We start from the raw sequence: 15,441 nt of genomic DNA, 5'->3' as shown, positions 1-15,441 counted from the left end.
CAAATCCTTCCATTTTGGCAAAATGGTGTAAACAATGTAATTCACGCTAAATCTACGCAAATCATCGCTTTTCCATCGTCTCTAATCAGCAGATGAGAACACGATTTCAAAATCATTCTTCGCTCGCAAATTCGCTTGAATAGTACAATTTGTTCAAGCGAACACAGCGTAAACCAGCGTTGGAATTGCGACGACATCCAACCACAAGAGAAGTAAAGAGTAAAATTAGAATGAGTGTGAGTATAGTGAGAAAGAAAATGAAAGTACATTTAGAGAGAAAAATGAAAAGCATAGGAGTGTAGGATTTTCTGTCTCATGGTCAAAGATTCCTCTGACAGGACACTAATCACCTATAACTCACCTGTGACACATCCTAGTATGTATTCCTCATTTTTGGTCTTCAAACGATCAACTGAAGATCGAGCAGTCTCACTTGCCCAACCATCTGGCCTCATAACCTTAGCTAGTTTGATATTGATTCACTAAACTTGTAAATGTGTTGGTTTCACTAGTACAAAAACAGCGTATAATATTACGCGTTCAACATCCAATAACAAAACAACAAACGTTAACAATGACCAGTGACACTGTTGTAAATAAATTCAATCGCTCGACGTCGTTTGGAAATACAAACTGTCATTTAAAACGAAATGACATCTAACCATACAACAACTCAATGTTAAACAGTGACCTTAATAATCACATAACGTCTGCTTAGAAAACACCAGACGTTCAATCCAAAATAAATAAATACTAAATAGTCGTTTACTTCCCCACAGTTTCACTTTAAGCATGTGTTCACTTGAAGAGAAAAGACTGTTCACGGATGTTTAAGAGCGATGAATTGCAAAGAATCGCGTGTTCGCTTGAGTCGAATTGTGAGGAAAGAATACAGTGGATTTGCGGGATTGAAGAATTTTTAATCACCCGCTAGAGTGCGAAGATTTGGAACGATTTAACCTATAATGTCTATTTTACCCTTTCTACATTGTATAATTCTAGATTTGGAACTGTAGGAGCCATGTTCGTTGGTAGAAGAAAGTTGCCCTCCAGGTTTCTCGCGCGACCGAGACGAAGAAACCCCACGCTGGGTTGGGTGTGTGATCTTTATTTGATTGTATTAAATTACCTCTTATATTTAAATTCTATTATATAAATATTTAACAACATTTAATATTATTTTAAAAACTAATTAAGATTTTACCTCAGAAGCTTTCTAATTTAATCTTTAAATAAATAAAAAACAATTTGATAATATTAAATGGACTCTTAAATTTAAATTTTAATGATTAAATAATTAATTTTAATTTTTTATTTTTTATAAACATTTTTACAATTAAATATACCATTAACAATTATCATTTTATATTACTTTAATAATTAGGGGTATTTTGGTAATCTCCAATTTCTACCTATTAAACAAATTTTTTAAAATTGTCACATCAATCAAATTCTACACTAATTTTTACAAACTTTACCTCTAAACCCACTCTCAATCACCTTCAAATCTCTTCAAATAAACACAAAAAAATTTACTCTCAAATCTCCTCAAATCCATTCAATCACTCTCTCCCAAATCATCTCCCTCAATCACCCCAAGTGAACACAGCCTAATAGAATTTTGGAACCCTACACCATCAATTTACAAAATTTTGCTTCCCATGCATAGATGATGTCAAATACCACCCAAATTCGACGTCAAGCAGTCATTTGTTTCCTCAAAAACAATGTCTTTACTGTGATGGACGTCGGACTCCTACAAAATACGACGTTACCCTTTTCATTGGTATAACAACAACATCCACTAAGACTTACCACTGCCCTTCCCATGCATAGATTATGTCGAATACCACCCATATTTGATGTGAAACCCCAATACACAAATGAATAGTAAACGGTCATTTGCTTTTTTTAAGAAAATGTCTTTACTATGGTAGACGTCGAACACCTTCAAAATATGACGTTACCCTCTACATTAGTAACAACAACATCCACTAAGACTTATCAGTGCTCTTCCCCATGCATAGATTACATCGAATACCACCCACATTGGACGTCAAGATATAAAAGTTGAATTTCTTCTCTAGTCCTGTTTCTATACATGTACAACATGTATGAAAATTTTTTAACCAGTATAAAAATATTTTAGTAACAAGTATACATAAGCAAGACATGACAGGGGAAGTAGTCTTTTTATTGTTTCATTTCGTAAAAAAGTACATGCAATTTGCCTGAAAGAAATTCAGTAGATAGTTATATCCATTAATAAGTTATCGATCAATTTAAATAAATTATTCATAAATAAGTTCGTAATTATGTTATAAAAAGTTAGTCTATATATAAGTTATTCATAAGTAGTTTGCCTATAACTAAGTTATTTAAAGAATAATTCGTGAGTAAAGTTATTCACGTATAAACATTTATTGCTAATTGTTGATATACTAACTTTATTATAAGTTTTTCCTACCTATTAGTAATTTTATTTTTGTTTTTTTACCTACAAAATTGTGTTGTTGGTTTTATTATTACATGAGATGGTAAAAAAAAAAAAAACCACCTTGTCCTACAAATTTCAGATCTAATGACTATAAGGTCTCAATAACTATCATTGATGTAATAAAATATAACAAAAATAGTCATATACAACATAATACAGGTGGATTAGGAAGACCTGCAATTTATTTGCTCACTTGTACTTTAATTTTCTTATACAATACATTTATGGGTTAAATATGTTTTTAGTCCCTGAACTATCAAGTCATTTTGGTTTTAGTCCCTCTTTCAAAGTAAGGTACAATTTAGTCCTCAATCTTAAAGAAACTCTGGTTTCAGTCCCTGAAAGCTAACACCGTTAAAAAACCTGGTGAGGTGGCTAACGTCTGTCCAACTTTGCTTGGTTTTTGTTGCCACGTGTTGAATTTATTTTGCTGACATGTGTTAAAATTTTTTTAGGCAAAGTTAATCCAAATTTAGGGATTTTTAGAAATGAGATAGATGTTGAAATCGTGATCGAAAGTTAGGGTTCGTGGTGGTTTTCGTGAAGAGCACACAGGAGATCAAGGTGAAAAGGAGGTTCAAGAGCAAAAGGTTAGATTAGATGTTGTTGAACATTAGTGTAGTAAGTTCATATTTCTCTTTCGTGTGAATAAATGGATGGATTTTTCGAATTAGGTTTTTGGTTGGGACTAAAGGGTTCTTTGTTGATTGACTTTCGAAGGGGGAAATGAAAGGTGACAGTGGAGGAATTGGTTGCTCACGAAGGAGCATTGGTTCAGGAATGTCTCAAACCTGTGGATCCTCCTCTCACTTAACTTCAAAAATGTGTGGTTGTGGGGAAAGATTGTTGGTGTTGAAGGCAACCACATTGAAGAACAAAGGGAGACTATTTTATAGATGTAGAAATTGGGCAGTAAGTGAGAAAATATGATTTACTTATTGTGATGAAGTTTGTATTACTGAATTGTAATTTCTTTTGCAGAGTAATGCAAGCTGTAACTACTTTGAATGGGTTGATGAAGGGCATAATGAAATTGAAGGAAGCTTACAAAGGAAGAGTGAAGAAGTTGATGTTTATATGGAAAAGGCTTTATTGGATCTAAGGAAGAAGAAGGATAAGTTGAAGAGGAAATTAGAGCAGAAGAGGAAAAATTTCAAAATGATGTTGGTGTTCTTTGTATTGTCATGGGCATTGACAGTGATATTATGTATTATGTTTGTGTTCAAGATAAATTGTAATTAGGTTCGTAATGTTGTGATGTAGCAGAACTTTGAAGTTGAGTGATGTCATTGTGTTTTTGTTATTTTAATTTGTATGAAGCTTATTGCTTTGTGGTTGTGGATGCACCAAAAGAGATGTCATAGTAGCTCAAACACATTGTACAAAGAATGCAGCAAAGTAACGAAGACATAAAAACAGTGATTCAACTGCTTTTTCTGGAAAAATAGCCTTAAAATTGGTGGTCTAGGTATGTCAAAANGCAAAGAATGATTAAAAATGAAATTGTATAAATCTTAACATGTTTAAATCATGAAAATAAACTTGTTTGCAGTGGTTTTTGTGATAGAATTCTGCACTAGAATTATGCACCAGAAAATGATGGTTTTGGACTCTGCACCAGAATTATGCAACAGAATTCTGCATCAGAAAACAGAATTCTGCACTAGAAAACAGAATTCTACACCAGAATTCTGCAGCAGAAAATTCTGCACCAGGAAAACAAAATTCTGCATCAGAAAACAGAATTCTGCACTAGAAAACAGAATTCTACACCAGAATTCTGCAGCAGAAAATTCTGCACCAGGAAAACAAAATTCTGCACCAGAAAAAGTGGAGTGAAATGGTGGTTTTGGTCCCAAAAGCAAATGGAAGTGATTGAACAACTCATGTGAATGACCAAACAACTTTGGTTGATGTTTTTAAGCATGTTGAAACTGTTAAAGAACTTATAAACTGATTCTAACTAAAAATCACTGGTTCACTTCCAATTTAATCCAAAAAGTCATGGTTTAAAATGCAAATCTGCATATAGGCTAAGTTTTTTCAAATGAACATTGCTAGCAACTTTAAATCATCAGTTTAGACATGCTGAAAGTCTTAAAAATGACAGAAACAACAGAATTGTAAAAATCACCTCTGTTATACCAATTTATACAATGAAATAGTGGTTTCAAAGATGACTTTGCACATTAGCTGGAAAAAGACCAGAGAAACCGTATGCCCAAGTTTTAAATGGTAAAAAACACTTATGCAAATGTTTAATCAAGACTGGAATGTACAAATTCTCAATATCACCTTGTGAGTTGCTTAAAATGAAGCAAAATACATGAAAAGTAGTGATATAGTGATGAATAATATCAGTTAAATAATGCACCTTTCAGCACTGTCAAAAGCATCGAATAAAACACATTGAATAATATAAAAGCACTGCACCGAATACATTGACATTGAATAATATAAAAGTGGTCTGTGACAAAGTACAACACCGAATACAACACTAGTGCTGGTCCCTGACAAAGTGGTCCCAAAGCACTATAAATAACACAATAATTCAGTCAACAAAGTGGTCCCTCACTACTTTAATGTTCATGACAAAACAAGTGGTCCAAAAAATACTGTGCCCACTAGAAAGGACTACAAAAAGTGACGTTTCTACACTATGAAATCAATTAGAACTTGCTTGAGACCCTATAATATATCCAGGCAGTCTTGAGGAGGCAGATCCAGCCCTTCCAGCTGAGGATGCAGATGTAGCCTGATCTCTTCCTGATCTCCTTCCAGCAGATGCAGCTTGATCTCTTCCTGATCTCCTTCCAGCAGATGCAAGCTGATCTCTTCCAGCCCTTCCAGCTATTTCAGATGCAGCCCTTCCAGCCCTTCCAGCTGATGCAGATCCAACCCTTCCAGCCCTTCCAGCTGAAGCAGATGTTGTTGCATATGCATCCCTTGTTTTCTGTGAAAGGAGTAAGGTAGTTACATATTACATACTTGTAAATAAATGAAGTAGTAAATAACATGAGCAGTAACAATTACCTGGCTTTGCTTCCCTTTTTTACAGCTTCTTACATTGTGGCCATATGCATTACAACTGCTACACTTCATACCAATTTGATTCTTTGACAATTTTGAATGGCTGACATATTCATCAGCTTCTCGTCTTCTTAATTTTTTTGGCCTCCCAGGAGGTGTTTTATAAATGGGAGGTAGTAGTGGGGCAGAGTTTGATGTTGGCCAAAGTTGTTGTCCATTTATAGGAGTTATAGTAGGTGCATAACAAGTTCTATACGCATCTTTCTTATAATAAGGATGAACATAATGTTCTGGGTTTTCTAATTTGTAATGAATGGCAGCAACAACATGTCTACATGGTATTCCTACCAAATCCCACAAATAACAAGTACATGTGTGATTACTTAAATCAACAACAAACTTGTCCATTGTAAAGCCATGAGTTACTTCAAAAAGTGAACCCCCTGCCCAAACTGGAAGCCAATTGCCACTCTTTTCAACCTCCTTATCCAATCTTTTCCTTGGTTTAGGCATAACATCACCAGGATATGTGTCAACTTTTTCTCTAAGGGTTGCAAACCTACTCATTATATATGACCTAATCCATTCCATCATTGTAATTATAGGTTTGTCTCTTGCCACTAAAATTGTACTATTAAATGACTCTGACAAGTTATTGATCAACACATCACACCTAGGATATGCACTAAAAGCATGTTTGCACCAATTTTTAGTTGGTATACTCATTAACCAATTAAAAGCATCAACATTCACATTCTTTAACTCACCCATTTTTTTTTCCCATTCCTTATAGTATGTTGCCTTTGCAGCCCCCATCATGAGGTCTCTAATGAGCAAGCCACCACCAAATTTTTTCTTGTAATTGTTGTACAAATGGCGTAAACACAGTCTGTGCTCCACTCCATTCAAGATATCATCAAAAACTGACATTAATCCCTACAATACAGACAAAGTTCAGTCATGGTTAATTGATCTAAGTTAGAGTTTATTTCTTTGTTTAATTCCTCCTATATTCATGTTCTGCAGATACTGGTCATTATAACAAAAGTAAATGTTAGTGTAATGTACCTTTTGCTGATCCGAAATAAAAATCCACCTTTGACAATCTATGCCTCCAATATCATCAAGCAGCTGTGTCAAAAACCACATCCATGTCTCTTTGCATTCACTTTCTACCACAGCAAAAGCTAGTGGGAAATACTGGTCATTAGGGTCTCTTCCTACTGCAACTAACAACTGACCTCCAAAACTTGTCTTCAAGTGACAACCATCTACCCCAATGAATGGTCTGCAACTACCCAAGAACCCCTCCTTACAACCATCCAAACACATGTAAAATGACCCAAACCTTGGTGGCAAGGTGGGTTGGGGTTGATTGACCTTAATCTTGAAGGATCCAGCCTTCAATCTTAATAACTCAGCCACATAGTCATAAAGACGAGCATATTGTCTTTCTCCATCACCCACTAAAGAATCCATTGCAATTTTCTTAGCTCTTCCAGCCTTCCAATGAGTTATTCCAACACTATATGACTTTTTTATTTCATCTATGATTTGGATCACTGTCATGCCTCCTACATTGACAAATCTGTCAACCAAAACCTGTGCAATCCATTCTACACTTGCACTTTTGCTACCAAAAGCTCTTCCACAGTTGTGCTCAACTAGAGTTTTCACTCTGAAGGTTTGGCTACTTCCTACCTTGCTAGCCATAATAACAAAACCACACCCCTTCTTACAAACAGCCCTTACTCTCTTCAAATCATTCTTCACAAACTTCACTTCTTTTCCATTCAAAACGCTATGCTCCTGTAGCGCATTCTTAAAATCTTTCAAAGACTTAAACTCCATTCCCAATCTAAATTTCAGGCCCTTCGTCATATCTTCTGCTCTATACTTTGGAAAGTGCCTCTTATTCTCCCTCACATCCTCATCACTATCTACATTTGAAGATAACTCATCTGTATCATAATCTTCATTTATCTCATGATGTCCAACCTCTTCGTTAATCACAAATGCCCCCTCATTCTCTTCAAATCTCCTCTTAACACTTTTGTTTTTCTTTTTCATTCTCATTCTGTTCCACCTATCCAAAATTGGATTAATATTTCTTCTCTCTTCCTCCACCGTCTCATTGNCCATNCCAAACCCATCATCATCATTTTCCATTCTCTCCTCTTCACTTTCATCAACATTTTCCACCCCTTCTCCCTCAACATTCCCTCCCTCAACATTCCCTTCTTCCTCTTCGTCAACTACCAAGTCTTCAACTTCCACATTTCCCTCCACCCCACCAAAATTTGCTTCATCCACTACTTCATCCATAACAACCTCTTCCTCCATCTTGTCCTCCATATCTTCTACTGCTATTTCGGCTGCCTCCTCAGCAAATGCAAGAAAAGTAATTTCTTCNGGCTGACTTGGTTGGAAATGTTCAACATAGACTTCAACTTCCTCCTTATTTGCCTCCGCATAGTTCGACAACAACATTGCTTCTCTATCATCTGTCAGAGGTCTGAGGTTGTTCATTCCCTTTTCTTTCGAACCCTTCCACCAAAGCTTGAACTCTCCATCATACTTGAATTCATCAANAAATCCCACCACTTCAAAGTATGACCACATGTCGGGATCATTTTCTTTAAGAACATGTATCTCTCCTCCCACGTATTGGAGTTCCTTGTTCATCACGAACTTCCCCATATGATATAGACAGACGTCAAAAACCATTTTCCTACATGGTGAAATGATAACTTGGCACATTACAAAGACAATGCACAGCAAAATGGAACTTACACAGAAAATACACATTAAACCAAAACTAGATAAATACCTTCTTCAACGACTCACTGAACTTTCGCACAAATGAAGACGATCTTTCGCNGATCTTTCGATTCACAACTAACTTTCAATGAAGACGAACACTAACTTTCGCTGATCTTACTAAATGCGGAGAACNAACACCACCACGAACCCTAAATTTCAATCACGATTTCAACATCTATTTCATTTCTAAAAATCCCTAAATTTGGATTAACTTTACCTAAAAATTTTTTAACACATGTCAGCAAAATATATTCAACACGTGGCAACAGAAACCAAGCAAAGGTGGACAGACGTTAGCCACCTCACCAGGTTTTTTAACAGTGTTAGCTTTCAGGGACTAAAACCAAAGTTTCCTTAAGATTGAGGACTAAATTGTACCTTACTTTGAAAGAGGGACTAAAACCAAAATGACTTGATAGTTCAGGGACTAAAAACATATTTAACCCTACATTTATTTACTGGCTTGTTCAAAGCGATAACGATAAAGCAATACTGTTTTGTGTACTATCAGTGGACCCATTAGAGAATTTCATATCCTTAACAATCATAAGTAGTGCAACTATGAATGCGTAGTCCACGTTAGGATACACCATGACATTGAAGCCACCATTATTCTCCACCTACATTCAAGACAAAACCATGCATACGTTATTACTATAATTCTCAGAGATTTCATAAATATCTACACTATATAGGTATATAAGTGAAGAAGTTATTATATTATAATTATCAGATTTCATGAGTTATATATATAACCAAAATCTACTATAAGTATGTATATAAGTGAAGATAAATTTTACTTTATTAAATAATGTTAAATTAAACTTAGATTTACTTTAATATGGACATTATAGTCCATTTTAGTTGAGATTTAAATTTATTATATCTTTTCTAATTTTCTTGTTTGATGTTAATATATAAATCTTTTTGACGAAAAGATAAATTAATTTTTTTATATTTAGCAAAAATAAAATTAAAGTTATACAAAAATAAGAACAAATATCATTTTAACAAGAGATTCAGTTAAGACTAATTCTATTACCAACAAGTTTACTTCACATAAATAAACAAAGAACTACTAATACATGTAAAAGGATATACTAACTCAGTAACTCATACCTTGGCTACGATGATAGGAGATTCACCGGCATAAACTGTGCAAGAGTTTTTACTTCCATAAATGATCACTCTAAAGTCACTTTCTTTTTTATTTTCATTGTTTGCGAGGAACACATTCAATTTAGCAATCCCAGGTGGAATCGATTTATTCGTTTTTTCCACGGAAAATAGCAATTCCGATGAATCGATGCTTTCACCCTTGAAAAGTTTGCATCGCTCATGCAACGTCACAGCCTGCATAATGGAAGTTGATTAAGAATAAGAATAACATGGATAGTGTAGCGATACACATAATACCGATCCACCTTATGCAAATTTTCTCACTGAGGATTAATTAAAAATAATAAGATATGAATATTAAAGAAATCAGATATATGAAATACATAATAAGTTGAGTATAGATATATGCAGGAGAAAGGAAACCTTATTGTATAGAGTGACGATGGGTTTTTGTGTATCATCATATAAAACACGACGGTTGTGAAGTGTGAAAAAAGTATCATCCATATAAAAGAGACGATCACCCTTTTCATTGTAAGTGACTCCTTTCTCAGTATTAACCTGTAAAGTGATAGAGTCAGCAGAACAGTAGAAAGGGTTGATAACTGAGACTTGATCTGCCATTGGAGAGAGGAAGGTGTTTGATGGAACTACACTGTCTTTATTTATATCTTGTATATGCCAATTTATATAGAGAGCAACTACTTATGGTATCTATCAAATAAACGCGTCAGATACATACACACAATTGAACTTTACCAATACTAATACCGTTTCCAATTGAACTATCTGTCATATACTGTTGTATATACGGACTAAGTCAAGATTTTGACTGCATTGATGAACCTTGTCGAAAATCTATATCAACACACCGCAAACCAAAACTGTTGTATTCCATTTGTTCCTTCTTCGCAAATACAACGAAGATGAAGTAATTAGAAAAGTTGGCAAAAATTGTTGAAATGTCTACCGCCGTTTTTCTTTTGAATTGTCGTTCAACCGGCGGACAATTCAATGTACGTCAATGACTTTTCTTTTTCAGTCTCTCCACGCAATAATGCCATCAATTCAGGGAAATAAAATTGAAGTATTGATCAATCATATATACTACAGATCTGTACCAACCAAGCAATCCAAAAAAGCCAATTACAGATTTGGACAAGGAAATACGAGAGAAGACAATGCAGTAGCAGAAAAATATTCAAAAGAAAAAAAATTAAAATCACATAAACAATTTCAAAACAAAAAAATAATGATCTAAAACACCCATAAGGTTGTATACCCAAATAATAAAATTGATCTTTTTACCGCGTACATTATGTATCGATTCACTAGAAACCACAACATAATGTTGTACGGTGGCATTTTTGAAATTATATCGATAGTATAGGCCGTAGTTCCTCTCAGAACCGCGACTTATTCCTCCTGCAAAATTCTGACATTCACCAAAAGTAGTTATGAAATGAAATTGCAGGGGAATAGGCTGCGGCTCTCCGCAGAACCGCGGTTTATTCCCTATGCAAAATTCTAACTTTGCGCCAAGTCAGATCTGACATAAATTTGCAGGAGAATAGGCCGCGGTTCCCCTAAGAACTGCGACCTATTCCTCTGCAAATTTATTTCAAAACTGCTTTCGGGGAATGTAAGAATTTTGTAGAGGAAATAGGCTGCGATTCTGAGGGGAACTGCGGCCTACACTAGTGGAAAAAGAGCTTTCTATGACGGCTTATTATGATAGGTAAAATCCACCTATCATAATACATTGACTTGTGACAATTTCATAATAAAACTAAAATATATTATGACGTATTTTAAGAAATCTATCATAATAAGTGTAGCAGTGACATTTTCGTAAATAAAAACTAAATATATTATGATAGGTAAAGACACCTATCATAATAAATAAAATGCGGTGGCAAACTTGATATTATAATGAAAACATATTATAACAAATTTTAGAAAACCTGTCATAATAACACTATAGGTGTAAATCCCTGATTTCAATTTTTATTGTTTTCATTCGAAGCTTGTTCTAGACATTGAGGACATTAGAACTAAGTTGACTTCTTTTATTTTAAGTGTTAATAAATTGTAAAAACTTAACTAGAGTGTAGTGTAGATTGATGTTATATTTGGATTTAATATATGGTTTGATGTACAAATTATGTATTAAATATTATTACACAATTAATGTTTGAAATGGATTTCATTATGTTAGTTTAATTGAATATGTTCATTTTGTGTTATATTGATTATAAATTGATTGATGATATTATAATACAGGAAATTAATTGTAAATTGAATGGATATGTCAAATATAATAATGATTATTTTTTTTACAAAATAAGTTTTTATGATAGGTGAACAATGTATGTAATAAAAGCTTATTTCTGAAGAGTATATATTATGATAGTTGAATAATTACTTGTCATAATATGTTCTACATATTATGATAGGTGAAAAAATCTTCATCACAAAATGCTACATATTATGATAGGTAAATCTAGTTGCATCATAATAAATTCGCTATATTATGACTGATAAGTGAAAATCTGTCATAATACACTGGAACTCTTATGATAAGTGACAGAAAGTTCGTCATAATACATTGGACCTATTATGATGGACTTTTCTATCCGCCATAAAATGCGTAGAACTATTATGATGCCCAAAACTATGATGTCAGGTTACCCATCATAATAGGTCATTTTTACCCCTCATAAAAAGCGATTTTTCCACTAGTGCTATTCCCCAGCAAAATTCTCACATTGAGTTAGGGAATAGGGCTCAAGTGTTAGGGGAACCGTGACCTATTCCTCTATTTTAACATATTTTAAATTTTTAAGAGTATATGCCTCGGTTGGATAAGGAACCACGACATAAAGTGTGCAAAAAACTTGAAAATTGTCATTTTAGATTAATTTTAGATTTTTTTTATCAGAATAGGCCTTAGTTAGTATGGGAAGCGCGGCCTATTCCACTCTATTACCCCAGTTGTATAGTGAACCGCAGTAGTAAGATTTAATTAGGTTAAAAAAATTATACAGTGAACAATTTCGTCTTCCTTGAAAGCTCTCTCCCGCAACTGAAGAGCTCTCTTCCGACGCGCCCATTCTCGTCGTTTTCATTGTATTCTCACCGATCAACATTGATTTTGATTATCGTCGTTGCCTTCGTGATCATTTTGGAAGAATTTGCACCGATCAAAATCAATTTTAAAGCATTATCGTGGTTCGTTCATTTTTTCTTCACGTTTGGTTAAGTAATTTTTTTTATTATTATTTTCTTGTGTTTTTTATACCTATCAGGTTAGTTTAGGTAAGTAGTTGTGAAGTTGCTTATGTTCTTCGCCAATAATTGTCATAGTTTTTGTAGGAATGTTCCTTTTATCCAATCATAGGGTAACTTTCATAGTGTTTAATGTTGTGTGGGTAAAGTTTGATGTTATAGGTTAAAACATAAAATTATATAATTTGCTGTGTGGGTAATTCTGCCTGTTGGAATTTTGTTCACTGCACTATATATGGTTTGTTCTGCCTAGTGGAACTTTGTTCATTGTCGTGTTGGTTAATTAACTTGCTCAACTTGCTGGAATTTCGTGTCATAACTGTTGACTATATTTGCATGTAAAGAAAGGATATAAACTCACTATATATAATAAGCACGTTTTTAACTCTCTGTATATAGGAAGCACGATTTTAATTTAGTTGGAATTTATTTGGCAGGAATTAACTTAGTATATAGGCAACAATTCACTCTCTGTGCCCTTATTTTGAATGATAAATAAACTGAATATTTCCTAAAAGGTAATTAAGGTCAACAATAGGGCAATTATGGTGGACCACAATTATGGTGGACCACAATTATATGCTTGAGTTTGAAACAATCTACATCGTTCTTGTAAAATGACCGAGAGACCTGCAGCTATACTATAGCCGAGAATTAGGATATCATATCAATAAAAAAAAAAAAAAAAGATTATTGAATTAACATGTTTTATAACTAGAACTAGAAGGTGGTACTATAGACAAGGTAAAAAATATTGTTTTTGATTTTTACACCATCATTTAGTTACAGGAGTTTATTAGAAATATTACAAATTGCAGTAGTAACCAATTTATTAAATATAACCTCAGACAAAATAAACTTTCATAGATTTTTTTTTCTTGCAAGAAAAAAGATGGTGGGAATACTAGATGAATTATATTTGCCTGCCATATTATTATTGCAATAACATCTTATAGTTTAGGTATAGAAACTATAACCAGAGGCATGTAATGATTAAGTAAAGTATAATTGTTATGAGAAATTCAAGTTTGAGTGTAAATTTTTTATTATTTTAGATGATGAGACTTACGTTTTGTTGTATTTGTGTGTAATTTGTTGCGTTTCAAAACTTGGATAGTCGTATCTTCTCTGTTGTTGGCTCCTTTTTCATGCTCTAAGATTCCTATATTATTGTGTTTATTAATTTTTTTTTGTAAATTTTTAATTTTTTGTATGTTGAATATATATGTAATTATGTGTGATTGAATGTTTGAATTAATCATTTGGATGCTTATTAATTGTATGATTGTATGACTGAATTGATTATATGATTGACTTGATTTAATATGTAAAATTGTATAATTGTAATTTTTTAATATTTAGGATGAATCAAAATTGGATTAATTTACCATGCATTAGTGTTGAGTACGAGAGAGGGGTAGAGAAATTTATACAATTTGCACAACGTAATGAGGATACAAGTGATGATGAAGAGAATTTTAGATGCCCTTGTGTGAACGGTTTGAATGCGAGAAAGTTGAATGCAACCCAAATTAGAGAACATCTTATCTGTGATGGTTTCCTAAGATGTTATACAACATGGATATGGCACGGCAAAGAAATGCATTTTCCAACTGACTCCAAAACTGAAAATGTTATTGATTCCACCATGGAAGAAGATCGACCAGATGAAGACAAATTAGAGGATATGATCCGCGATTGTGGCGCAGAAAATTTTGCCAAAGCTCATGTGTATGAGACTATGTCGACTGATGCGGAAACACCTTTGTATGTCGGTTCAACTAAGTTCACATGTTTGTCAGCAATTTTAATGTTCATGAATTTGAAGGCGAGCAATGAATGTACTGATAAGAGTTTTACAGAATTGTTGACGTTGTTGAATGAAATGTTGCCAGATGGAAATACACTACCCACTCATAATGATGATGCGAAGAAAATTCTTTGTCCAATGGGTATGGAGTATAAAAGGATACATGCTTGTCCCAATGACTGCATTTTATATAGGAAAAAGTTTGAATTTTTGACTCAGTGTCCAAAATGTGGGTTATCACGATAGAAGTCGAGAAACAATAGTGAAGATAATGGTCAGATAGAAAAAAATGGATCTGCTTTGAAAGTAGTTTGGTACCTTCCAATTGTGCCCAGACTTAAGCGTTTGTATGCGAATCCCAAAGATGCTAAAAACCTTAGATGGCATGCAGATGAGAGGAAAATTGACGGGCTACTTCGTCATCCAGCTGATTCAAAGCAATGGAAAAATATTGATCAATAATTTCCCCAATTTGGTAAAGAGTGTAGAAATCTTAGGCTTGGTTTAGCCACTGACGGAATGAACCCATTTGGTAATCTAAGTACCAATCACAGTTGTTAGCTAGTTATATTGATAATTTACAACTTATCTCTTACATTGTGCATGAAGAGGAAGTACATGATGTTGTCTATGATGAAATATGGTCCAAAGCAACCTGGAAATGACATAGATGTTTATCTAAGCCCACTAGTTGAAGACTTGAAGTTGTTGTGGGTTGATGGGGTTGAAATATTTGATGCATTCGCTTTTGAAAGTTTTATGATGCGTGCAATGTTATTTTGCACCACTAATGACTTTCCAGCTTATGGTAATTTGTCAAGATACAATGTCAAGGGTCATAAAGCAAGTCCTATATTTGAAGAAAACACTGCAG

General features: G+C 33.9%; 2 protein-coding genes across 3 annotated transcripts in view; one reads left to right on the top strand and one right to left on the bottom strand.

Annotated features, from left to right (window-relative positions):
- The first annotated feature begins 3,028 nt into the window (after positions 1–3,028).
- On the top strand, positions 3,029–3,754 carry LOC111241461 (uncharacterized protein At1g43920, Chloroplastic-like). The gene is made up of 3 exons (XM_022779526.1): positions 3,029–3,087; positions 3,218–3,409; positions 3,479–3,754. The coding sequence occupies exons 2-3, from the start codon at positions 3,224–3,226 to the stop codon at positions 3,737–3,739; spliced, it is 447 nt and encodes a 148-aa protein (XP_022635247.1). The 5' UTR covers positions 3,029–3,087; positions 3,218–3,223; the 3' UTR covers positions 3,740–3,754.
- A 4,986-nt stretch (positions 3,755–8,740) lies between these two features.
- Positions 8,741–15,441, bottom strand: part of LOC106758848 (protein LURP-one-related 15-like) — a 44,299-nt gene continuing 37,598 nt past the window's right edge. The window contains exons 1-3 of one of the 2 annotated variants that reach the window (XM_014641303.2): positions 9,893–10,107; positions 9,470–9,703; positions 8,741–8,970 (exon numbers count right to left, since the gene is read on the bottom strand). In XM_014641303.2, the coding sequence (XP_014496789.1) occupies positions 8,818–8,970; positions 9,470–9,703; positions 9,893–10,093 (588 nt within the window). In that variant the 5' untranslated portion in view covers positions 10,094–10,107 and the 3' untranslated portion in view covers positions 8,741–8,817. Of the gene's footprint in view, positions 8,971–9,469; positions 9,704–9,892; positions 10,108–15,441 lie in introns of those variants that run through there. The other variant, XM_022779833.1, reaches the window with a different exon arrangement.

This window comes from Vigna radiata, chromosome 4 (genome assembly GCF_000741045.1).
Source record: "Vigna radiata var. radiata cultivar VC1973A chromosome 4, Vradiata_ver6, whole genome shotgun sequence".
Classification (NCBI taxonomy): domain Eukaryota; kingdom Viridiplantae; phylum Streptophyta; class Magnoliopsida; order Fabales; family Fabaceae; genus Vigna; species Vigna radiata.
Note: the sequence above shows the minus strand (reverse complement) of the source record. Positions and strands in the feature narration are given on the sequence as shown.